The following is a 27,605-nucleotide window of genomic DNA, read 5'->3' as shown; positions in this document are numbered from 1 at the left end:
AAATCAACACAACCTAGTACAAAAAAATTTATAATTTTTAAAAGAATCAAATAAAACTCTAGAAAGGAAAAACAGTGTCATTGAAATTAAAAGCTCAATTAACGCTCTAACAACAGGTTAAAAATAATTGAATGGAGAATAAGTAAAACAGATTATGGATTTGAGATTATGTTATGATGTATCACAGGCACAAGGTATGGGGATTATGAAACAGAGTGTTCAAGACACAGAGAAGAGAAGGTCCAATATACGTCTAATAAAAATAAATGCTATAGCAAATACACATGCTCTTTAGAAGAAGATAAGATCATCATAAGCCTTCAAAATTTTTAAATTCAATGCCTAATATATATCTAGGATAGTCAGAAGAAGAAAAGACAGCATGAACAAAAACCAAAAGGAACTGCATTTTCTCAAGGCAGAGACTTAGGATATTTGAATGATTAGACACAGACTTTAAAAGATCTATATTTAAAAAATGAAACTAATCAGTGAAAAAGTTCACTGAAAACTCAACATTCAGAAAACTAATCATGGCATTCGGTCCCATCACTTCATGGCAGATAGATGAGGAAACAATGGATACAGTGAGAGACTTTACTTTTTTGGGCTCCAAAATCACTGCAGATGGTGACTGCAGCCATGAAATTAAAAGACAATTGCTCCTTGGAAGAAAAGCTATGATCAACTTAGTTCAGTTCAGTCGCTCAGTCGTGTCTGACTCTTTGTGACCCCATGAACCCCAGCACGCCAGGCCTCCTTGTCCATCATCAACTCCTGGAGTTTACCCAAACTCATGTCCATTGAGTCAGTGATGCCATCCAACCATCTCATCCTCTGTTGCCCCCTTTTCCTCCTGCCCTCAATCTTTCCCAGCATCAGGGTCTTTTCAAATGAGGCAGCTCTTCGCCTCAGTTTGCCAAAGTATTGGAGTTTCAACTTCAACATCAGTCCTTCCAATGAATACCCAGGACTGATCTCCTTTAGGATGGACTAGTTGGATCTCCTTGCAGTCCAAGGAACTCTCAAGAGTCTTCTCCAACACCACAGTTTAAAAGCATCAATTCTTCATCACTCAGCTTTCTTTATAGTCCAACTCTCACATTCATACATGACTACTGGAAAAACCATAACCTTGACTAGCTGGAACTTTGTTGACAAAGTAATGTCTCTGCTTTTGAATATGCTGTCTCATTTGGTCATAACTTTCCTTCCAAGGAGTAAGCGTCTTTTAATTTCATGGCTGCATCACCATCTGCAGTGATTTTGGAGCCCAGAAAAATAAAGTCTCACACTATTTCCATTGTTTCCCCATCTATTTGCCATGAAGTGATGGGACCAGATGCCATGATCTTAGTTTTCTGAACGTTGAGCTTTAAGCCAACTTTTTCATTCTCCTCTTTCACTTTCATCAAGAGGCTTTTGGTTCCTCTTCACTTTCTGGCATAAGCGTGGTGTCATCTGCATATCTAAGGTTATTGATATTTCTCCTGGCAATCTTGATTCCAGCTTGTGCTTCTTTCAGCCCAGCATTTCTCATGATGTACTCTGCATATAAGTTAAATAAGCAGGGTGACAATATACAGCCTTGACATACTCCTTTTCCTATTTGGAACCAGCCTGTTGTTCCATGTCCAGTTTGAACTGTTGCTTCCTGACCTGCATACAGGCTTCTGAAGCCATGAAGTTAAAAGACACTTGCTCCTTGGACGAAAAGCTATGACCAACCTAGACAGCATATTAAAAAGCAGAGACATTACTTTGCCAACAGAGGTCCATCTAGTCAAAGCTATGGTTTTTCCAGTAGTCATGTATGGATGTGAGAGTTGGAAATAGCTTATTATAAAGCTGCTGCTGCTACTGCTGCTAAGTCGCTTCAGTCGTGTCCGACTCTATGCGACCCCATAGACGGCAGCCCACCAGGCTCCCCTGTCCCTGGGATTCTCCAAGCAAGAACACTGGAGTGGGTTGCCATTTCCTTCTCCAATGCATGAAAGTGAAAAGTGAAAGTGAAATCACTCAGTCGTGTCCGACTCCTAGCGACCCCATGGACTGCAGCCTACCAGGTTCTTCCATCCATGGGATTTTCTAGGCAAAAGTACTGGAGTGGGGTGCCATTGCCTTCTCCATTATAAAGCTATACATACTAATATATACTAATTTTAGTATTCTAAATTTATTACTTTTAGTATTTTAATATTACTATACTATATATACTAATATATGCTATCTGAGACAATATGATGTTGGTAGTCGGATGGACAAAATGACCAGAGATATAAAATAAAGACACCCTGCCCCAACACACATATTTATATGAAATTTTATTCTATGACAAGGTAGCACATCAAGTTATTGAAGAAAAGCAAGATGTTCAATGAAAAGTACTTGAAAAAGTGCTTATCCACATAAAGAAGATTATCAAAGCTATGCTGGTAAACCAACTGTCTAAAAACAAAATAAAACAAAAAAGCCCTGATTTGCACTGGTCTGTAGCATTTGACAATTCCCATAATGCAAATACTCCACCCATGATTGAGTTTAATGGTTTTTCCAGTAGTCATGTATGGATGTGAGAGTTGGACTATAAAGAAAGTTGAGTGCTAAAGAATTGATGCTTTTGAACTGTGGTGTTGGAGAAGACTCTTGAGAGTTCTTTGGACGGCAAGGAGATCAAACCACTACATCCTAATGGAGATCAGTCCTGAGTGTTCATCAGAAGGACTGTTGTTTATGCTGAAACTCCAATACTTTGGCCACCTGATGCGAAGAACTGACTCATTTGAAAAGACCCTGGTGCTGGGAGAGATTGAAGGTGGGAGGAGGAGAGGAAGACAGAGGATGAGATGGCTGGATGGCATCACCAGCTCAATGGACATGAGTTTGAGTAGGCTCTGGGAGATAGTGAAGGACAGGGAAGCCTGGCGTGCTGCAGTCCATTGTGTTGCAAAGAGCTGGACATGACTGAGTGACTGAACAACAACAACCAATGTACAGTCATCTGACTCAAATTCCTGAAAGGTTAACAATCAAGTTTCCTGAGCTAGTATGAGCGCTGTAGCATACCACTGACTTTCCTTCATACCCTGAAAAGTGAAAGTGCTAGTCACTCAGTTGTGTCCAAATATTTTGACCCTATGGACTGTAGCTCACCAGGATCCTCTGTCCATGGAGTTGTCCAGGAAAGAATATTGGAGTTGGTTGCCATTCCCTTCTCCCATGGATCTTCCTCTCCCACATTACAGGCAGATATTTTACCGTTTGAGCCACCAGGGAAGCCCACTTCACACTATTCACAAAAATCATTTCCATATAAGCTTCAAAGGGAAAAATAGAATTTTAATGTTCTTAGTAGGAAAAGATATCAGCATATCTTTAGTCTATGATATTTGGATAGTTTTCTTTTAAAAAGCACAACAAATATTGATTGTAAAAATAAAAGATTTATAAATTTAATTGTATTAAAATTAAGAACACTTTGATCATTAAAAATATACTGTATATAAAGTAAAATTGAGAGATTTATAAATTTAGAGATTTATAACTGACATTAATAATGTGATTAATGATCAGAATTAAGTGTATATTTTTAAATATTACAAAAGCACTTAAAATATGCATTCTAATAAAACAGTGCAAATCATGTAAACACACTTTTACAAAAACAAAACTGACCAATAACATATGATGAAGTACTCAAGATATTTAGTAACCAAGGAAGAACAAATAAAGATCCCAATGTGATACCATCTTGTATCACTTTATTAAAAATTAAAAAGCCTGAGACTCAAATGCTGAAGAATATGAATCCATAGGGTCATTTTTCCATTGAAGACAGAAGTACAAATTGATATAATCACTGTGGCATTATTTACCAAAGCTTAACATTCCTTTTCCTTAAGAAATATCAGATTTGATTCTAGATATATAGCCAGTAGAAATATACGTGAATATGTTCATATAAGCCCCCAAAACCCATTATCAATTCTATTATCAGAAAAGTTTATTACCCAGCAGTCAAAATAAAAAACTATAGTCATGTACATTACTATGGATGAATCATATCAATATAACATGCAAGTAAGAAAAGAAAAAAGAGTCCATTTTTATAAAGTTAGAAATAATTAACATTTATACACTTACTCATACACACAAGCATATACATACCATTTTCTGGAATATATAGAGATACAATGGAAGTCAATCAAGAGAATAATGAACATAGGTTTCCTAATTTTCTCGTCCAAGGAGGAGAGAAGGGACAGAGCAATGGACTGTAGGACCTACAAGTGTACATGTAGGTTATCTTCAAAGTATTTTGTTTTGTGTAGAGGTTTGGTAGTGCTTATTGTGTTATTATACATAACGAATTACACAAACAAATTATACAATTAAACAAAACAAAAAGATGTATCTAAAATTCTAAGGGGATAATACCAGGGTCACAGGAAAAACAGAAGGCACACCTGGCTGGAGTTTTGAAAATGATGTAACAAAGGAATTTCTTACAGAAAGGTGGACAATCCACAAAGGTACTGGATAACCCAGAGCTTACACAGGTGAAAAGCAGTGACCACTGCTGAAAGATTGAGGAGACGGGAAAAGTAAATGGTGTTTTCAGAGCCCAGTGAATAAAGCCAGTACTTTACAGTGAGGAACACTCAATAAGGCCGGCAGTTATACAGAAGGACTCAGCCCTGTGAGAACCCTGCCAGAATGCCACTCAGTCACGAGAGAAGCAAGGGAGTAAGTGGCCTGGCCTTTCCCTCTTGCTGCACTCCATTTTCCTGTCAGCATCTCCCTCCCTTTCTTGCTGGTTGAGCCAAACCGAAGCCAGAGGGCAGAAAGAGCTGTGCCATGAGACAAAGAGATTAAATGAACCTGGAGTGGAAAATAGATTATCTAATAACATTAACATGCATACAAATATACATATATTTTTAATTTATTTGGCTGTATTGGATCTTACACAAGACACTCAGGCTCTCTAGTTGTGGCACCCAGGCTCTGGAGCACATGGGCTCAGTGGTTCCTGTGCCGCCGTGAGAGGACTTGGCTGTTCTGCGGCATGTGGGAATCTTAGTTTTTTGACCAGGGATCGAACCCATGTCCCCTGCATTACAAGGCAGATTGTTAACCATTGGACCACCAGGGAAGTTCTCACACAAATATTCAAAGAAACATCCACCAACAATAACATGTTATGGGAAGAGGTGTAAAGGAGTTTCAAATGTTCTAAGTAAGATTAGCCAAGGAAAAGAGTAAAGGTACAAATTAATTTTAGACTTTAATAAGTGAAAAAAATACATAATATTTGAAAAACTATTAAAATAATAAAAATAGTAAAAAATTCCCTAAATTACACAGAGAATAAATAATTTTTAAATTAATTTTCATGAATGTCATTAAATGTAAAATTAACATTTAGTTTAATTTTAAAACTAAAAATTTTAAATCAATTTTTAAAAGAGGAAAGAAAAATAAAGCAAGTAACATAAAAGTATTTAGTAAGACGATAGATTTTAAACATAAATTTATAAATACATTATAGTACATGTCAATAAAATAAGTGATCTAATTAGAGAAAATCTGTTAAGCTGCATAAGTAAATAAAACCCAATAGTGGACCATTTAATGTGCTTAGTTGCTCAGTGATGTCCGACACTTTGAAACCCCATGGACTGTGGTCTTCCAGGCTCCTCTGCCCATGAGGATTCTCCAAGCAAGAATACTGGAGTGGGTTGCCAGACCCAAGGGATCTTCCCAACCCAGGGATCAAACCCAGGTCTCCTGCATTGTAGGTGGATTCTTTACCATCTGAGCCACCAGGGAAGCTCAAACAGACATGTAAAACATACAGACACAGAGATTCTAAGTAAGAAGATGAAAGAATATATATTATACAAATTCCAACCCAAAGAAAAGCTACTGTGACTATAATTTATCATGAAGGCAAAAAGCATAGACATGAATAGGGATGTCTTATATGTGAAGTCAAGTGGGCCTTAGAAAGTATCACTACGAACAAAGCTAGTGGAGGTGAAGGAATTCCGGTGGAGCTCTTTCAAATCCTGAAAGATGATGCTGTGAAAGTGCTGCACTCAATATGCCAGCACATTTGGAAAACTCAGGACTGGAGAAGGTCAGTTTTCATTCCAATCCTAAAGAAAGGCAATGCCAAAGAATGCTCAAACTACTGCACAATTGCACTCATCTCACACGCTAGTAAAGTAATGCTCAAAATTCTCCAAGCCAGGCTTCAGCAATACATGAACTGTGAACTTCCAGATGTTCAAGCTGGTTTTAGGAAAGGCAGAGGAACCAGAGATCAAATTGCCAACATCCGCTGGATCATCGAAAAAGCAAGAGAGTTCCAGAAAAACATCTATTTCTGCTTTATTGACTATGCCAAAGCTTTTGACTGTGGATCACAATAAACTGTGGACAATTCTAAAGAGATGGGAATACCAGACCACCTGACCTGCCTCTTGAGAAATTTGTATGCAGGTCAGGAAGCAACAGTTAGAACCGGACATGGAACAACAGACTGGTTCCAAATAGGAAAAGGAGTATGTCAAGGCCGTAGATTGTCACACTGCTTATTTAACTTATATGCAGAGTACATCATGAGAAATGCTGGGCTGGAAGAAGCACAAGCTGGAATCAAGATTGCCGGGAGAAATATCAATAACCTCAGATATGCAGATGACACCACCCCTATGGCAGAAAGTGAAGAGGAACTAAAAAGCCTCTTGATGAAGGTGTAAGAGGAGAGTGAAAAAGTTGGCTTAAAACTCAACGTTCAGAAAACGAAGATCATGGCTTCTGGTCCCATCACTTTATGGGAAATAGATGGGGAAACAGTGGAAACAGTGTCAGACTTTATTTTTTTGGGCTCCAAAATCACTGCAGATGGTGACTGCAGCCATGAAATTAAAAGACGGTTACTCCTTGGAAGGAAAGTTATGACCAACCTAGATAGCATATTCAAAAGCAGAGACATTACTTTGCCAACAAAGGTCCATCTAGTCAAAGCTATGGTTTTTCCAGTGGTCATCTATGGATGTGAGAGTTGGACTGTGAAGAAAGCTGAGCACCAAAGAATTGATGCCTTTGAACTGTGGTGTTGGAGAAGACTCTTGAGAGTCCCTTGGACTGCAAGGAGATCCAACCAGTCCATGCTGAAGGAGATCAGCCCTGGGATTTCTTTGGAAGGAATGATGCTAAAGCTGAAACTCCAGTACTTTGGCCACCTCATGTGAAGAGTTGACTCATTGGAAAAGACTCTGATGCTGGGAGGGATTGGGGGCAGGAGGAGAAGTGGACTACAGAGGATGAGATGGCTGGATGGCATCACTGACTCGATGTACGTGAGTCTGAGTGAACTCCGGGAGTTGGTGATGGACAGGGGAGGCCTGGCATGCTGTGATTCATGGGGTCGCAAAGAGTTGGACACGACTGAGCGACTGAACTGAACTGAACTGATAGTGATAACAAGTTCAATTCACAAGTAAGATAAAGCAATGCTAAATTGGCAAGTACATAATAGCCTTAGTAATGTAAGATAACCAACCAATAGAAAAATTAAGAAATGCACACCAAAATAAACTATAAGTCAAGGAAGATATCACAATGAAAATTAGAAACTCTTTTTAATTGACTGAAAAAATAAAACTACTGTATTCAAACTTGTTGTTTAGTCGCTAAATTCATGTCCAACTCGTTGCAACCCAATGGACAGAAGCCTGTCAGGCTTCTCTATCCATGGGATTTCCCAGGCAAAAATGGAGTTACCATTTCCTTCTCCGGGGGATCTTCCTGACCCAGGGATTGAAACAGCATCTCTTGCATCTCCTGTATTGGCAGGTGGATTCTTTATTGCTGAGCACCCAGGGAAGCCCTATCCAAACCTGTAGATGTTGCTAAAGACATGCTTAGAAGGAAACTTATATCCTTAAATGAAGTGCATTAAGATTTATAGTTTGACAAGTAAAAATACATATTTCTTCTAAACAAGAAAAGAAGTGAAAATGGAGGAATAAAGAAATTGTACTCCACACCAGAGAAGAGAGATAAGAAGAAAAAGAGTATGCAGTTACCTCTGCAATAGTCCTCCCTTCTTAATATTACAATTACTGATTTTGACCTATGAGTCTGGCTGCCCAGAAAAAAGTGTACAATCTTTATTTTTCCTTATAGTTAAGTGTGTTTATGTGACTAAACTCTGATCACTGAGGGTCCTCTAGTCTTTTGTCATTTTTCCTCCCCTTTCTCCATTTGAATCCTGGAATATGAATGTAATGGTTGGAATTCTGGCAGCCTTCTCTTATCAGGAGGCCAAGAGTCATAGTTCAGGGATGCTGGGGCAGTGAGCTGAAAGGAGCCTCTGTATCTCTCAACTCTGCTACCACATCTACCCTGGATGAGCAGTTTATAATATCTATTTATGTGAAAGAGAAATCCATTTCCATTTTGAGTATTTATTCTGGATTTTTCATGATGGGCACCAAACCTAATCCTAACTGATATAAGGACAAACAGAAAGCATAAAGTACATGAGTCATCACAATAGAAGTAGAAATGGACTAAATGTATGTGTTTAACAGACTCTTGTAATCAGAAACTCTTAGATTGGATTAAAAATATGAGAGTGATTTGCTCTTTAAAATCCAGACCTACAATGTTAGGACACTAGACAGTTGAAGGAAATAATTACTTCAATAAATAAAATTAATAGTTTTACAGGAAAAAGGCAAGGAGTCACAGATGCCTGAAATTTGGCCAGTGTTGTTTTGTCATAATCAGAAGGGGAAAATCCAAGAAAAAAGTTTGATTTTGAGAAAGGATAGTGAGTTCAACTGTGTGTGTGTGTGTGCTCTGTCTGTCACTTGGTCGGTTCCACCTCTTTCCGACCCTCTGGACTGTATTCTACCAGCTCCTCTGCCCATGGGATTATCCAGATCCAGGCAAGAATACTGGAGTGGGTTGTCATCTCCTCCTCTGCCTGACCCAGGGATTGAACTGAGTGTCCTGTGTCTCCTGCACTGGTAAGCAGATTCTTTATCCACTGAGCCAGTGAGTTCAATCAGGGGGTCTTAAAATATGAACTAAGAGACTAGGTAGTTAATTGAGTGAAAATAGGCTGAACTAAATATTAGAGATAGGTTGGGTCTATGTTTAGTGCTGTGGTGCTCAAACTTGACTTTAACTCTGAATCACCTGATGGGTTCCTTAAAGCACAGATTATTGGGCCCTATCTCCAAAGATTCTGAGTCAGTTGGTCTGAGATGGAACCTGAGAATTTGAATTTCTAAAAGTTTTCCAGGTGATGTGCATGTCTCTTCAACTCTGAACAACATGAGGAAATAGAGTCAGAGCTGCTTCAGTGGTTCTGACAGCTGACCACACATTACAATTACCTGAGGAACTTTAAATGCATAACAATAGTTGGGCTCACAGAGAAGGCTATGGCACCCCACTCCAGTACTCTTGCCTGGAAAATCCCATGGGCAGAGGAGCCTGGTTGGCTGCAGTCTATGGGGTCGCTAAGAGTTGGACATGACTGGGCGACTTCACTTTCACTGTTCACTTTCATGCATTGGAGAAGGAAATGGCAACCTACTCCAGTGTTCTTGCCTGGAGAATCCCAGGGATGGGGGAGCCTGGTGGGCTGCCATCTATGGGGTCGCACGACTGAAGCGACTTAACAGCTGGGCTCAAATCCCTGTTATTGAATCAGAATCTCTTTTGTTTTGTTTTGAACTCCCTAGTTGATTCCAATGGGCAGGCAGGCTAAAATACTCTTCGAGTCTTCCGATGTTCAAGTTAAAATTTGTTTTTTTACGTAAATGTTTCTTTTCTTGTTTTTTCAATCATACTGCATGGTCCACATAAAACAAATATGCAGGCTCTCCATTTTCAAACCCAGCTATTTGACTAGATGTGACACGTAGCTCAGGTAACCAACAAGCAGCTGGAATGTAAAGCCTGAAAGTTAAGTTGGGATTTTGGTTATAGGTCTGGGTACATATAACTTTAAAATGTGGGAACGAATTAAAGGAAGCGAATTCAAACCAGATTTGATGTTGTCCAGCTAAAATAATCATTTAAAAAATTAATGGCTTTCATAAACAGCATTATCTATTGCATTTTACTTTTGCAATTGAATGAATATACATTTATACTGCAACTGAAACTGAAAAGTTTTCAAGATGTCAAGCACCTGAGAAGTTTCTATGCCAAGGTCAGATGGGAGGGAGGCTTTCCTTTATTTGAATAGTAATATTTAGATTTTAACAATAAACCAGAAAAACATGCAGAACACGTGATCAGTAACAGCTTGTACTATTTAGCAACCCTGAACTCATGCTTACTTTGATTATATATTGGGTTCCCATGACTGAGGTAACAAATTACCATAAACTTAGTGGTTTAACACAGCACACTTTATTCTCTTAAAACTCTAGAGGTCAGAGTACTGAAATCAGTTTCACTGGTCAAGGTCAGAGGGATGGGCTGAGCCAGCACCCTCCAGAGATTCTGGAGAAGAATCCACTTCCCTGTATTTTCCAGTTTCTAGAACTGCATTCCTTGCATTCCCTGGCTCCTGGCCCCTTACTTGTCAAAGCTGGCAGCTTCAGTGACCAAGCCACCTCCTGTTTCTGTGGTCAAATCGCCGTTGCCTCTTTCTTCTAAGGATACTTGGGATTGCATCTAAGACTCACCCTGACAATCCAAAATAAATAATTGCTCAAGATCCTTAATTAAATTACAACTGTTACATTTCTCTTGCCATAAAAAGTGACTTTCACAGCTTCCAGGGATATCTTTAGAAGTCATTATTCTGTCTGGGAAAATTATATAAAATATAACAAAAAGAAATCACATGATTCTTTTTATCATGCATAAATTCAGAATGGCAGAAATGACAGTGAAGTCAAAATTCAGCTATTTAGCTTTCCAAACACTGAGGCAAAAGTCAAAGGCAAATTGCAGATTTCAGCCAAATACTAAAAGTAAAGCACAATTTCTCAGCATACCTACAGATAGTACACCGGATTATAACCTGTTAACCTGTTTTTTAAAAAAATAATTTATAGCATAACACAAAAATTCCCCAAATATTTGTTTACTTTTTTCACTAACCCAGGATTTATCTAAACCATTTAGTATTTTAAATTTTATATTATTCTAAAGATACTGATTCATAATTTAGACATATTTGATTGTTTCCTTAAAATAAATTTCTAGACATAGAATAAGGGTTGAATATTTTTATAATTTAGTGCAGTTTGCCAAGCATTATTAAGCTCTGAGAAACTCTATAGGAAAAGGGTCATTTCTCTGCATCCTTCCATGTGCCAGGATTGGGAGTAAAAAAAAAAAAACCCTTGACTTAAAAATGCTAACTTGTTGCTGTGCATTTTGCACTTATAATTTATATTTATTGGACGACATTTGAGTGGAGAGTACTCCCTGAGAAACTTTCTTTACCTAAAACCATGATTTAACTCACTTCCCAGATTAACTTGCACCTCTGAATTTCCTTTGTAAGAATATTTTGACTGTATAATTTGTTTACAAATTCAAAACCAGGGAGAAAAGAACGTGTGGCATTAGAAGTTAAGTTACTGGTCATCTGGGGTGAGGAAGAAAGACATAGTGACAGAAAGGATGTACAAAGTGGACTCTGAGGTTCTAATATTGTTCTTTATTTGACCCCAGTGGTGATTATTTTGTTTTGTTTCTTTCATGATTTTTGTTGAGATGTTACTACAAAAATGTCATGATTTTTGCAGTTTTCTATACATGTTATGGGCTTCCCAGGTGGCACAAGTGGTAAAGAACCGACCTGCCAATGCTGGAGATATAAACGACATGAGTTTGATCCCTGGATCAGGAAGATCCCTTGGAGGAGGGCATGGCAACCCACTCCAGTATTCTTGCCTGGAGAATCTCCTGGACAGAGGAGCCTGGTGGACTATGGTCCATAGGGTCTCAAAGAGTCAGACACGACAGAAGTGACTTAGTATGCATGTACACATATATGGCATATTTGACTCTAAAAAATTTTTAATAAAAATAAATTAAAAGAGAAAAAAGTATGTAGACTCATGTCTACATACACTCAGTTTTGGAAACAATCTTCTCTGCTTACCAGTAGTCAAATCTCTTTGCTCCAAATTCTTATCATTCATGTGAACCTAGTATTTCAATAGCGTGGTTGAATTAAATGTTATTTAAGTTGCTGATTTATTAGGAGGAAAGGGCAATTGATTTCTATGAAAACAAAACTGAGTGTTATGTAAACACTCAATCTTGTCAAATTATGAAACACGCTGGCATACTAACAATCTATACATAAGACAATTGTAAAAAAAACGAGAAAATGTATAAAACTCTCAAAGTAGTCTGCATTCAGATTGCCTCAAAGATGTCTTTAATGGTTTTAAACTTCTTTCTGCATTTTGAGGAAACAAAAACAATGTGAACACTATTCATGCAAGGTTATTTCAAGCTCGAGCCGCAGACCCAGCTCTAAGAAATGGATTTGGCCTGTGAAGTTCAGCAAAAATCTATTTAAACTAAAACAGTCTTATAGAGGCTTTAATCTAATGTTTCTTTTAGTTACCCTTCTAATTAGTTAGTATCCTGGTTGTATCAGGTAAGAGGGGCATCTGCCATTTTAGTAACACAAGACAAAGAGAAAACAGTTGATAGGATATGTGAGGAGCAGGAGAAATCAAAGGTTAAAAAATAAAAAATAAAACATTGCTATTGGGCAAAGGATGTCAGACAAACAGAAATTAGCCCACAAAAAGATATGTTCACACACTCTAATGCTTCTTCCACCTCCCCTTTTAATACCAACTTGCCAATCGAGCACAGATTCTTTCATCACATAACAAGATCCATTTTTTTCCAAATTATTAAAAGTCAAACAGGCATGTGAACCCATGTGGTGTCTGTTGAAACTGCAGTGATCAAAAGCAAAGGGACATATCCATCGCTGGGTTAACCACCCAGCAGACTCACCCTGTGATGCTGAAGAGTCAGGGACAGCAGATGTCACTAAGCAAAGCAAGTTCAGCTCCAACAGATCAATTCTGGATTTCGAAATCAGAAAATGTGAAGATCAGTGATTTTTTATTTCACCATTTATAACCAATGTGTGGTTATTTCACCACACATAACCATTATGTGTGTTAAATGTGCATGTTTTTTATTTCAGTTACTCATGTGAGTGGGAGAAGCTTAGGCCCCAATAGCTTTTCAGTGGCTAAGGCTTGAGTTTTAGAGGAGTTTTAGAGAAATTCCTTATACTATGAGATAGCAGTTTCAGCCATGGTTGGAGACCTAGTCTGTATGGTTCTTGGGATAATGACAGTTTTCACCAAGGACTAGAAGAAGTCAGATTTAAAAGAAAATTAAATTATGCTCCTCTTCCCACCCCTTCACAGGTGTGTGTGTGCAGTTTAACTTACCCCTAAGAAGGAAAGGATGATTAAACATACTTCATCTATGACTCCCAAGTTTAATTTCCAGCCCATCCTCTGCGGCATAAGCCTGCTAAAATATACAATATATATTGTACATAAAAATATACAAGCTTTGACCCAGTCTTGAAGTGGGGCTTCCTTGTCCCTGAGTTTTCACCAAAGCCATTTTCCCTTTGTAAAGGAAGGAAGTGATCTCCTCAGCCTTTCACCCATGCAAACACTCCTAAGAACATACTATTCTACAAGACAAATTCTAGGAGATGGATGATAAAAATACTTATTTCAGAAGCAGAGATCTCAGGCTCTGTGGTTTCTGGATAAGAAAGATCTGCCCTTCAAGTAAGATTAAGGTGGGAGAGTTCCTGATCCTCTAATCACAATGCTTTCCTCATAGAAGATACTCGGTAAATATTTGTAAAAATTTAACAGGCAGGTGTGGTAACCTGTTTTATAGCTGTTCCTTTTACCTACATTCTGTAATATCTGGCATAAAGGGACCTATTCTTATGTAATTATTCAATAAAATATGATTAAGAATGAGCATATAAATAGTGAGATGACACAGCAAGTGTGCTGTGAAGCATTGAGCTTTGACTGCCTGGACAAGTGTTTGACTCCACAAACAACTGCAAAGCTGAGAGCAGAAGAAAGTAGCAAAACACAGCTGTCTGGGCCTGGCCAGAGCACCACTCTGAGTTATATAACAGCTGTTGTGTAATTGTGCATTTAATTCAAAACACATTTTTAAGAGAGAAAACAATTAGATTTTCCAAAAAGAATGAAATTGTGAGTGAGGGGGATAGGGAAAGAGAGAAAAAAAAACAATGAAACAGCACAGAAGTTTCTATCTGGTCTTCAAGCAGAGGCACAGGGGAGGCAAGGACCTCAGGGATGGTTGTCTTAGCATCTAGGGGCCTGGCCTATGAGCTGAATCTGTTTTTGTAAATAAAATTGTATTGCAAAGTGTATTATGGTATTGGTTGACTGTAGAGTTGAGTAAATCAAAACAGAAACTATGTGGCCTAGAAAACAGAAAATAATCTTTCTCTCTTTACAGAAAAAAAGTTTGCTGACCCCCATCTTAGACAAATAAAAGGCTACGCTTGAGGGCCTGCGAGGGTGACGACTCAGAGAACAAAACAGCCGCCTCTCGAGCCCATCTGGGAACGCTCTTATGGAGAGGAGGACAAGGAGAATAAATTAGAATAAGAACCAAGGTTTTGGTGTCACACTGGCCTGATATGAAATTTTGCTTTTGTACTTATAAGATTGGTGTTCATAAACAAGCTATTTTATGTCTGTAAAGTGGGGAACCCAGTGAGGGCGGAAAGAGAAACTACGGTTCCTGCCCCTGATTTGGAGTAACTATGCAACAAAACTTAGCTTCCCTACTTAAATCCCATATTTGGAAAAGCTGGCACTTTTCACTGGAAGAAATAATTATTACTCTTAATTCTTAGTAATTGGTTAAAAGCACCCAAGGTTTTCCATCTTGTTCTGACTGTAACTTTTGCTAGACTTTTGATAAAATAAACTTTTATACTTAAAAATGGGAGTAGTACAGTTAAAATTTGTCCTTTTTGAACGTTCCCAACTTGAAACATTAATCTCATTTTAAGAACCTATATTACTCAAGAGTCCTGTTTAAATTCACTCTTGGTACAATTGCCTGCGTCAGTGATTGATAAATACCAGCCAACTTCCAAAACCAGAGGTTACTTTCATTTTAAGCAAGTTTTAGCAGACGATATTGCCATTTGCTATTGTGGTGAGTGTGTGACAACACAGTCTGAGTTCCCTAAAAAATCCTGCTGACATTTCTGTTCCCACATATAAAAGATAATTTAGATAAAGACCATTTAAATAAAGATAAAGATAATTTAAATAAAGATAATTTAGAGCTCCTGAAATCCTAGTAGGTCTGCTTACCAAGCACTGAAATACATTTGATGGGTATGATTCTTTTCAAGTGGCCTTGGGGTAGGGTCTCTAGAGGGGACCTAAAGAAAAGCACCCTGCTTTTCTGGGACATGGACAGATTAGCCGATAGCACTGTCCTAAAGACACCTGGCCAGGGTCCTTGCCTCACTCGCCTCTGCAAAGAACAAGTGCCCTTTGAGATTCCTTTTAATCCTCGAATTCTCTGATTCCAAGTCTGTCAGAACACAGAAAGTTTCACAGTAACATAAAAAGCACGAAAAGCCAAAAAAATAATAACTGGCCTTAGTGGCCAGAGCAGCTGTGCTTCCTACACTTATCACAGGTTTCGGCTTTGTAAATTAATTCGTCTGCAAATAGTGCCCTGACTCCGGACGCAGCTTCAATACTGGAGCACTGGTTTCTTAAGGATTTAAGTTTAAAGTCAAGGGCTTCCTGCTCTAGGTGTTACAAATAAGTAGTGTCGTTTTCTTTTTGCTCGGAGTTTGTTCATCCAATCATATCCCAGTATGCAAATAAACCTTAGCCCAAGCAGATAAAAAGGAACAAATAAAGCCAAGTGCTCTATCAGAACCAAATCGCTGAGCCTGTCACCTGTGTTCCAGGAGCAGAACCAGCAATGTCGTCCTCAGCCATGCCAGACGTACCTGCCCCACTCACCAATTTGCAGTTTAAATATACTAAGGTTAGTACAACTTCTGCTTGCTGCTTTGCCTCAGCTTTATAAAAACTACATTTATTTAAAGCACAAAAGGTCAATTTAAGTAAACTGGTGTAGAGAGCCCTTTGCAAATATAAAAATAAAAGGCTTGCAAAATGCAGGTCTGGGTTTAGTGTCTTGATCACATAATGAATTCTAAATCGTATCAGGCAACTTTTCAGAAATTTATTTCTTAAAATATTTCTAAGTAAAAGGAATGCTCTTCACTGTAATAGGTTCTTGTGCCAGGATTCAGTGGACTTTACTAAGCAGTTCTATTAACTTTAGGCAGAGTACCCAGCATGTATAAGAGAGGCAAATACTTACTAGAGAAACTTACTGGAAACAGGCAAACAAATGGGAAATTGTTTTTTTTTTAAGGAAAAAAAAAAAGAGAGAGAGAGAAACAGAGTATAGTGAAGTAAAACAGAGCATACTGAAATAACATGATTTTTATATATGTCAAATGAGTGTTGAAATTGAAAGACCTGAATCTGATAATTGGATGAAGGAAAACGCCAGTTACAAAAAACTACATGGTCCTTGCATTATTTAGCCTATTTGGGAAAAGAAAGCCTTCCTATTTATTTCTTCAGCCAAATTTGTTGCCATTGGAGCCGGCATGTAATTGTTAGCTAATAAATATTTAGAGAAAAAAGAGCAGGAGCCAGACCCAGACTTAAAAATCCACAGTTAGGGAGAAGGAGGAAATGGATCCTATTTGAGTCAATCAAGAGTATCTCTGAACTTCGCCTGTTTCACACTGTTACATTCCTGCTTTCTAGTCAGAGCCTAGAACTTTCAGAGAAACAAATAACAAAACCAATCTAACCAAGATCATTTAAGAAGTGAGCTTTATGGTGTGATGCAGAAAGGAAAGTAAGAAAGGAACTATTCCCACTCAGGGAGAGCCACTTTGCTGTCTGACTTAACCAAGGAAATTACAAGAGCACTGTAAGTTAATGATAAAGTCCTGCTATTATTGTTTCCTTACTTGTAACCATGGATGGTTTTGAAATTCTAGTCTGTTAAATTTTCATTTTCATAAGCACAACAAATGAGGAAGTTGTTCAGCTGACTGGCTCTTTTCCATAGAAAAGTGTCTGCAGAGTTCAGATTGTGCCTTTAACATGGTTGACCAACAGTTATAAAGTGTATTAAAGTATTATTTTTACAAGGTTTTATTAAAAGGGAAAATATTTTTTTGTCCGTTTGATTTTATTCCAAATGGGAACATGAAAAATGCGATGAGACTATACCCTCCAAAGATTTTGCACTTGGCAAAAGCACGCCTAACAGATAACAAGACTCCAGTTTTCCCAACTTTCTTATTGTTTGTCACTTGCAAGATATTTCAATCCAAAGTAAATACATTTAAAAATGCATTCGTTTTATAAAGATCAAAACCACTGGCAATGATTGAGTTATCTATCCCCTTACTATTATAACAGTTTTGTTTTGTTTTTCCCCATGATACTGGGAAGATATTTTGATAGTCTGAATGTCACATGTTCTGGTAGTCTGAATGTCACATCTTTTAAAAATTTGGTTTGCAAAAGTTTGAAGTCTTCCTTGTCTGTGAATTTCCAGCGAACTCTAACATGAAATATTCTTTCTACTGAACTAAGCTTCATTAAGTAGTTATTAATTAAACATGTGAGAAACAGTAGTGGACAAATGAGATAGTCCTCAAAATATAGATACAAACACAGATTTAGTGATTCTTTAACATATAGAGATGATTTTAAGATTAATATAGCCTGTTCATTTAAAAGTCGTTACACAAGAACACCCTCTAGGGAAACTAACTGACCTAAGTGCTCAAAAAGAGGCAAGATTCCAAGAGCAGGAATTTGCTCTTGCATATAAGAACTTTTCTGGGTAAAAATACCCAATGCAAGCAAGTCAGTGAATTTCGATTGCTCACACATCTTCTCTATAAATCTGTTCTGCTCAGATAGCATTTTATTGTCTGATTTATTGGTTACAGCATGTTCACACTTGGGAGGACACCAGTTATGTATGTAATTAAATCTAAATGGGTGAGCTTTTTCAAATGCCTTTGCATTTTCTTTTTATTGTGCCTAACCGAAGAACTGTATTGGATTTGCACTTGCAAGAGGAGTTGGAAAAAGATGGTTATTAGCTAACTTTCCTGGTTGCAAACAAAGTAAGGGATTTTATAGTGTCTGAGAAATTACCTTCTATAGCAAGCCCCTAAACTACGTTATTTTTCTTGCACTATTTTAGTGTTCATGTTTATTATCATTAGAACATGTTGGTTGTTGGAGCAAGGTGGAGGAAAGAGACAAGCAAGACTGAGTAACGAAAAACTATTGCAACGACAGTAGAAGATCTATACATGATCTCAAGCTTGAGACTGCTTCTAGTCCAAACAAAAGATCTCATTGATGCCTAACTTTCATGACTTTACAGTCTACTTTGTTTTTTAAGGTGCATAAAACAGAGATCCCAGTTTAAGAAATACTTTATAAAATGATACCAAAGTTTTTGGAATTTAAAATCTCAGTAACATCAGTATAAGTGCACTCAAACTCAGAGTCTGTCTCTATCCTCATATCCGCGCCCCCCCCCACCCCATTTCCAATTCTAAACAAACTCTCTTTCTCTGCCAGCTAAAAGGATGAGCTTCTTCGGAAATTGTGTGATCTTTGGAAAAACTACATTACCTCTCTCTGCCTTGGTTTCCTTACATGTGAAACGGGAATTCTTAAGGTTGAAGTAAGCATTACATGCATTTAATGCATATGAAGTCCTTGAAATAGTACCTGACACATGGGAAGTGATCGATTAACATTAGCCATCTTAGTCCGATTTATTTTTCTGAATTCTATCCAATTTTCCAGGACCTTCTTTTACTCAGCCTTTCCTAGATCTGTTTCCCACAAGGGTTCTTCTCACTTCATTGTCATCCCCTAGCTTTTCTGTCACTCTTTCTTGCACAGTCATGCCCCACCTGACAAGGATTTCATTGGAGCTAAGTTCCAAGGGTTTATCCTGGATTTCAGGGATCAAGAACTTTCTCTTACAGGATTTGGTATCTTTGTTTTCCATTCTCCCTTTACAACACTATTTTCTACCTTAAAGACAAATAGAAAATTCAAGAAGAAAGCTTTCTCAGACAGGGATCAAACCCCCAAATATTTAGTTTGACTCTTAAATGTAACTCATTCAATAATGAATGACTTTTTCATGCTAGAAAAGATCTTCATTGGCTAATGACATTTCACATACCCACACAGACACTCACACAGACAGGAAATATACTTAAGTTTCATTGTGTTTACTCTGTGCCAATGACTGTTTTAGTTATTTATGATGGTTTTATTTACTCTTTATAATAACCCTATGAGGATGTTACTATTCCTGCTTTGTATTTGAGGAGACTGAAGAATAGAGTGGCTAAGTAACTTTCCTTAAGTTACACAGCTAGTAAATGACAAAGCTAGACTTGGAATGCTGGCAGCTTCAGCCCTCACCCCAAGTGACTCGTCTAAGACCAGTATCACTACTTTGGGACATGGAGTTGCTGGCATCCTAGTCTATCTTTATTCTGACTTTCATTTGTCCATTCCTGATTACTGGAGGGGACATGCCTATGAGCCTTTCCAGCTGTTGCTCAGCTGTTTCCAGGCCAACAGGAGAAAGTTTGCCACCAATTTAGAAAAAGTGGAGAACAATAAGAAAGGTTGGAAACAAACAGACTTTCCAATTTGATTGAAAAGGTGGGGTTTGAGCTGGGAGAGGCTGTGATGCAGAAGACTATGACACAGGTGTGCAATTCCTGTGAGAACTGCATTTCTTCAACTCCTAGGGAATAATAAAATTATAAATTTATTTTTATAATAAAATAATAAATTTTGGAGAAGGCTATATTTCCCCAGCTTTCTGGTATTATCACTTAACCCATGTAGGTTAAAGATATGTTTTTGATAAAGAACGTTTATGAATCATTGAATACTATGTGCTAGGCACAATTTAAAGTGTGTGTGTGTGTGTGTGTTTCATCATTATCTCCCTTTAAATTCTTAAAACAAACAAATTCAGGCCACATGCATTTCCAAATACCCCATTCTTTTCACTCGTTTCTCCTTTTTTCCCTTCCTCTCTCTCTCATTTTATATCCCTTTATTTACCAAATCATCGAATTGTTCTTATGATAGTCCTTATAATATCAGAAAGCAAGAATGATTCTTGCCTCGTGGAGCTTGTATTCCTGGAGGGGGTAGGAAGAAAACTAAAAAGAAGAAAACTGAAAGCTGAGACAATATGAGGAGAAGAGCTTTCTTTGGATGAGGTGTCAGGGAAAGCCTCTTTAGGAAGGGGACAGTTAAGGGAAGTCTGAGGGAGGCAGACATAAGGTGGCCATGAAATTGAGGAAAAAAAGACCCAGAGTAAGAACACCAGCAGGGGCATCTGTGGACAAGGGCGTGGTATATTCAAGGAACTATCCAAAGGCGACCATGGTTGGAATGAAGTGAGGAAGAGAGAGCATAGATAAGGCTGGAGATGAGGGTGCTGCCAGACTGCCTGATGGGTTTCATTGGAGCAAACCACTGAGGGGTGCTTAAAACAGGACAGGACTCAGGTTCAAGACAAAGATGACTGTGCTGAGGCACTGCTTTCATTTGGGAGATCGTTTAGCTCCCCTCTGACTGATGCAATATTTTGTTTGCTCTTGGCTGGGAAGCAGTTGAATACATAGGGGGTTGGCTGCAAGGTGAGGTAGCTTAACAAGATAAGTCCGGCTTCGATTTCCAGCTCTTCTACTTATTTAATGATATGACCTTGGCCAAGCTTCTAAGCTCCTTGAGTTTCAGTTCCTTTGTCTGTAAATTAGGAATAATAATGACTACCTTGGAAAGTGGCTGTGAGAATTAGGGTAATTTGTGGAAAGTGCCTGGCACTTACTTATTAGCTCCTTGGTCCAGGCTCTTTTTAACCCTCTCCTTCCCAAGATGATTCCTAGAATTCTAAAAACTTTCAGTTGCCAATGTAAGCAAATCAAATACTTGAACTGCTTGTCACGGTTCAAAACTACATTCATCTGTTGGTCTCATTTGAAGTTCATAATTAACTGCCAGGAAGGAGATAGGGAAGATGTCTCATTTTAAAGCTGCGGAACCTGAGCTTAGATAGCTTAAGTGACTTGTTCAAGGTCACACAGCTTTTAAGAGGCAAAGACAGAATGAGTTGAATCTTCTCATTTCATATCTGATTCTTTTCCACGAGAGTTCATTTTTTTCCCTCAACACTGAAAATAGCAGTATTTAATATTTGAATCTCATTAGATTGTCTCTAACAAGTGTTTTTGCACCTGTTACTTAATTTGTATCATTCATTCCTTACTCTGACTGAGAGAAGGGAAATTTGGATGATAAGAGAAGAGAGATGATTTGGACATCAGATCCCTAAACAGGTGGACTGGTAGAAAGAAGATACTCCAGAGCAGTATAATCTCAAATTTAATTATGTAAGTGACACTTACAGACCATGTTGAAACGCAAATTCCAATGCTATAGGTCTGAGGAGAGATCTGGTATTCTGGATTTCTAACAGACTTCTAGGATTTGTTGATGCTACTTAAAGCATGGTCTGCTAACCAGCAGCAATTGTCAAAAAGCGTTGAGTCAGCCTTATAACTTTACCTACACGGTGGTCACCATTGAATTAAGGACCTGACGTCCTGTTTCTCCCAGAAAGTGGCTGTCACACTTTCTGGGAGAAACAGGAAAGTCCACTCACACCCAGCCAGGTCAGAAGTATTTATTTTCTCCTTCAGAAAGTGCCAAGTCCTGCAAGAACTAGATCATGGCCACGAGCCAGTGATGGAACCAACTTTGATTTTCTTCCTGAGATATAAACCTTCTTTAAGAATGTAATATTTAACTCATCTCTGAAGACTGTGTCTTTGCAAACTGTTTTGTTCTCAGACACCTGCTTAGCTTTAAGAAAATCTTATCAGCAAAATCCTAAAGTAAATAGCACATTGCTTAAAAGAGGGTGTTATTCCCATTTCATAAGGGCTCTCAGAACCAGTGTTCACAGGGTTTCCTTAAACTGGACTTCACATATTTGTCATTAACTACTGGCCAGAATAAGGGGGTGGGGTGAGAAAAACTCTTGACGAGTATGAGAAACAACTCATTTGAAGAGCAACCCAAAGTCAGATTAGTATCTCTAAAATGGCCTGGGTAATCTATGGGATGATATAACACAGAGCAGCATAAAAGAACCCTCCTGGGAATACTAGCATTGATAAAATGGCCATGCACTTCTCTTAAAGTGGCAATTATCTAGCATAGAGTGGTGGTGGTTTGGGTATTCATGATGCTATTATAATTGTGGCCAAATGCGTTATACGTTTATTAGATTGAAGTGGCCATATTGAGCCCTGTTCCGAAAAATATGAGCAATAATTACTTCATTATTAAACATTTAATTAAGAGCCACTGCTAATAAATCAGAAAAGTAAATTTTTGTGTAAACTGTATTTCATCATAGTGATACATTTTGAGTATATATGTGCATGAGTGTGTAAGTGTGTGTGAGTCTGTCTGTCAAAAGTTCCCACAAATACCAGCATTGCTTGCAAGGTGTGTAAAATGTTGCTAATATTTGACTTTCTGATATTATAATATCTATACCTGATGCCTTTATTGTAATGTTGGAATTATTAATGTGAATTTCTTGACTGAGCATTTGCATAAACATCACACTTCTTAAAATTTTGTCTGAACAACTCTCTCCCTCACCCTGAGTCCATTAACTGACCATTTCCACTGCTCTCCGAATACTTTTTCAGAAGTCAAAGAAATGTAAATATCAAACAGCTGAATTATGCTCTACATTTGGCACTTTCTTTAGAAGGAAGGTATATATGCAAGCAATTATATTTTGGGTCTTAGTATTGTTAAGTATTAAATATTTACAGAACTTTCTAGTGCTTCTGCAGCTTACCTCTGATATAGGGTATACATAATGTATGGAAATTATTGATGAGTATTTTTGTCAGCTGTGGGACAAAATGATGACGTGGCTCAAAACAATAAAGCTTCAGCATCTTTTCTTTTTCCCTGATTGAGTTGAAAAGGATGAAAAGGCTCTTCCAAAGACAAGTAAGAAAAGAGTATACACTCATGTTACTGAACTCAGACTGTAATATAAAATAGAAATGAAAAGGAAAAACTTTATTTCTCCTACTTTTGTTTTGGCCACCCTCTCATTTTGTTTTCATTCTTTTGACTGCAGTTAAGCATTTTCCTCCCATCTGTTATTTCCTTCTTAATTTCCTTTTGGATTTTTTTTTTTTTTTAACTTTGAGTCTCAACATTTTGCTTTGCTGCCTCAGGGTTTGGGTTAAAAATAATTGCCAGAAGATCTAGCTTTGATACTTTAAAATGTTTAACACCCCCACCTGACTTTTGCTTAGTCTCTATCTCTCATTAGCTCCCATCTTGGTTCTTTCTCCCTGCCCCACTTCACACCCTCCGGGTCTTTGGTACATTTTAGTTTCCTAATGTGGGGGAAAAGTTAACACATTTACAACATGCATCACTTCCTATACATTTTCAACTGTACCCATTATTCCACATGGCCGAGACTCAGGATGTCAGGTTTGGAATTTCACACAGGTGACATAAAATGGAGAATCCTTTCAACCTTCCTCACTCTTGGCATGACTTAAAAGAGATTCTTTGTGCATTGAAAATGTGATCTGTTAAAATCTCTCTGCCACCAAGACAGCGCTGGCTTCTCTCACGGCATCCAGAGCTGCTGGCCCGGTTGCAGTCCTGCATAGATCAGATGAATTTGGGGCACCCCAAGAGACTTTTGGAGGGAGTCAGTGCTTCTCTTTTAAGCCAACGGGTTTCAAAATCTCAGCAGATAAGGCTAATAGGTTTTATTTGCCTATTAGACAAATCTAACTTCATCTAAACCAGTCATATTTTGAGGAAAGTGCCTATTTATTTAGAATTGTAGCTTTATACCAAACACACTAAGATATACGAACTTTTCCTCAGAAAAGGCTTTCTTTCATTCAAAATTATGACTTATTCTTGGACACTAAACTACATTCAGGAAACAGCCATTTTCTTTTTTAAAATCAAAGTTTATATAATGTATCTCTTACAATCTGACATATCTAAAATTTAAAGAGTAAAAATCAATTATTAAGTTGCCTCAACATTTCCATTGATTGTTTCCCCAAGTAAGAAGCACTTGAAGTTTAAGAGTATGCCTGGCATCTATAATTTCCCATCAGTATTGTGAACTTGGAGTCTACTGCACATATATATTATTCAAAAGTATCCTGAGTCCAAACTTCATAATTAGAATATAGTTAATATAGTGGTTAAATAGGATCCAATAATTGTTTTTTACTTTTATAGCATGATCCCTTTCCCTCCAAACTTGCTAAAGGCAAATAGCAAATGGAAAATGAAGTTGTAATCAGGATAGATCATTTCAACAGACCTAAAATGGTTTCATAATCATTTTGGTAAACATCTATTAACCTATACATCTCCATATAACCATTTTATATAACTATAGGAAGGATGATTATTCAAAAACATTCAGCTACACAGTTGGCTGTAAGACATATATAAACTGAATAAAATTTAAACAGAGAACAAGATGATCAAGATAGTCCCTACCAATAAATTCTCCACAGCTAAGGGGAAGAAAAGGATGGTACAATGCCAGATTCTTTCATCTCATTCTCTGTGCCGAATTTTGTTTTCATACTCAAAGGCTTGCTGTTTGGGGGAGAATGTATATCATTGATAATTTACAGACTATGTTGATACATCACTCTTCTCTAAAGCCCTAAGACCTCATGCCTGGAATGTTTAAATGGTGTCTAGGCTAATCCCTTGGACTCTGTTTGTTGTTGTTGTTGTTTAGTCACTAAGTCTATCTTGTCAGAAACTTTTGTGACCCTATGGACCATAGTCCGTGAGGCCTGTCTGTCCATGTGATTTCCCAGATAAGAATACTAGAGTGGGTTGTCATTTCCTTCTCCAAGGGATCTTCCCAGACCAGGGTTTGAACCTGTGTCTCCTGCACTGGCAGGCAGATTCTTTACTATTGAGCCACCAGAGAAGCCTGACTCTGTTTGCTCTATCTCAAATCCATTTTTGGTACATTAAAATCAGTATTTCTAAAACATCCATATGATCCTGTCACTGTCTTATAACATCCAGGATAGAGTAACTTGGGTGTCAAAATCCATCACTAACTAGTTTCATTTTCACTGTTGGAATTTATCTAAGACTTGTTTCCACTGGAATTCTCTGCTTGGGGCTGATTTCTTGACTGTCCAAATATCCCAAGAGGGTTCCCTCTCTCTGCTCCTTGTTTTCCTTCTTTCTACCAATTCAGTCCAAATTTTCAAGGTTGGATTCTTCCAGGCCATGCTCCTTTCTTCTATGAGTTTCTCTGTGCAACTTACTAATTAAAGCACTGCTTTGGTCATTGTTCTCTACAATCTTCAATTCTTTACTGACTGATCATGATATAAATATACTCTCCTTTTAGATCATAGCCACTTGGAAGCAGGGCCATAGCTCACTAATCTTCCATGTTTCCCTATTACCAACAGAGTATTTCTCAGGCGTCTACTCATTTGACTAATGCTTTTCTGATAAAACAAAAATGATGATTTTGTGTCATATGAGTATAAGCACAAATTCGAACAAAAATTAAGTTCACTGTATTCCCCTATATTAAAGATGGAAACTGAATAATGCAGAGTAATTGCTGGTAATTTGAGATCATCTGCCACTGATCTCTTTAGTAGCCTGGAGGAGGATAGATAAACTTCTGTTCTTACTTTAATGTTCACTTACAAAATATTCACTGACTTTAATCTGAAAAGGGAGTTTTATGTACAGTTTAAATACAAGAATCTGATAATGAAAATAGATGGTACATACATATTATAATGGTTCTTTCACCAAAGAGAATGTATGAAGGGATTAAAATAATTTGTAATACACTGGGATGACCCTGAGGGATGGGATGGGGAGGGAGATGAGAGGAGGGTTCAGGATGGGGAACACATGTACACCCATGGCTGATTCATGTCAATGTATGGCAAAAACCACTACAATATTGTAAAGTAATTAGCCTCCAATTAAAATAAATTAAAAAAAAGTAAGTTGTAATATATTGAGAGCATATTATTGAAGAGTTGAAACCACAAATTATCAGTGTAAGAGGATTTAGGCGGGAGATGAAAAGCTTCACCACGGGCCTAACAAAATACAATACATTCTGTACCTTCTTTTTATTAGAGTTTTGGTGAAATTGCACTGTGGAAGGGTGGAACTCTGGGCATATTTCTGACGGGGAGACTTTGTGCTCTCTTAGTTTAGAGATATAAAATTGGAGGAGGTCATACTATCTTTAGAGCAGAGAAAATGCAGAATTAGAAATTTGCAAGGCTGGCTAAAGAATCTAGGACAAATAACATGATGTCTTTAGTTTCTGTTTGTTAGCTGATGAGCTGATGTGTAGATAGCTAGCTTTAATTCAAAACAAAACATAATAAGTAATTTATTAGTAGGATATTAAAATGCTATGTTAGGAAACAGGAAAAAAAGAGGTTAAATCCAACTGGACCAACTAGTGAAATCCTCAGGAGGAAATGACATTTTAAAAGAACTTGAAGTATGAGGAGAAGAAAATAATGAAACTCCAGTCTGATAAACAGTGTAGAATGAGGCTGAAACAAAGGGGAAAGAGTGGGAAAAAGGTTGGAAAATGATCTTGGGGCCAAGTGGTGAGACACCTCGAACACCATGCTGAGGAGTTTGAGAAGGGAGAACAACTCACATGTTCTGAGAAGGTGACACAATTTGAACTGGTTTTTCTTAGGAAGATTATAATAAGATGAAAAATCAATTAGGCAGAGATAGGGGGCAGGGAAAATAGGGAAAGGTTTTTTGTTTGTTTTTTTTTTAAGGTAGTATAGAGTGAGTGAGTGAGTGAAAGTCACTCAGTCGTGTCCAACTCTTTGCGAGCCCACAGACTATACAGTCCACGGAATTCTCCAGGCCAGAATACTGGAGTGGGTAGACTTTCCCTTCTCCGGATAGCATAGAACATAGTGATAAAAAAGGATGAGTAGGGGTTCTGTGTGTCTTTAACAGAAGAGGGAAGGGGTGTGTGTGTGAGAGAGAGAGAGAGAATGCAAGAACAAGTTTTAGAACCTTAGTTTGAAGTGAGAGCAGTGTAAAGCTAGAAATGACAACGAGCTGAACTTGGGACAGTTTGATTAAGGTGCTTCCCAGTGATCTCTTGGGGGAAAAATAGGACTAAAAACATAGGAAATAAAACACTGTAAACTTGAAGAATATGAACTGTAAAGCCTACAATAACTTCAGGGGAAAAAAGACAACATATAGTGAAGGACTCTTTAGCAAACATACCAAAATTTA

At 37.8% G+C, this 27,605-nt stretch overlaps 1 protein-coding gene and 1 long non-coding RNA gene across 2 annotated transcripts in view; one reads left to right on the top strand and one right to left on the bottom strand.

Moving 5' to 3' along the window:
- The window catches only part of LOC112583900, a 37,053-nt gene extending 23,189 nt beyond the window's left edge, over nt 1-13,864 (bottom strand). Inside the window, exons 1-2 of the long non-coding RNA XR_003108186.2 lie at nt 13,485-13,864; nt 13,036-13,106 (exon numbers count right to left, since the gene is read on the bottom strand). This is a non-coding gene — a long non-coding RNA (uncharacterized LOC112583900). The remainder of the gene's footprint in view (nt 1-13,035; nt 13,107-13,484) is intronic.
- A 2,103-nt stretch (nt 13,865-15,967) lies between these two features.
- Nucleotides 15,968-27,605, top strand: part of ALDH1A1 (aldehyde dehydrogenase 1 family member A1) — a 53,460-nt gene continuing 41,822 nt past the window's right edge. Inside the window, exon 1 of the mRNA XM_006067683.3 lies at nt 15,968-16,122. Coding sequence (XP_006067745.1) covers nt 16,057-16,122 — 66 coding nt within the window. The 5' untranslated portion in view covers nt 15,968-16,056. The remainder of the gene's footprint in view (nt 16,123-27,605) is intronic.

Source organism: Bubalus bubalis, chromosome 3, assembly GCF_019923935.1.
Source record: "Bubalus bubalis isolate 160015118507 breed Murrah chromosome 3, NDDB_SH_1, whole genome shotgun sequence".
NCBI classification, from domain to species: Eukaryota; Metazoa; Chordata; class Mammalia; order Artiodactyla; family Bovidae; genus Bubalus; species Bubalus bubalis.
The sequence above is the reverse complement of the archived record's forward strand: the minus strand, read 5'-3'. Positions and strand labels throughout refer to the sequence as shown.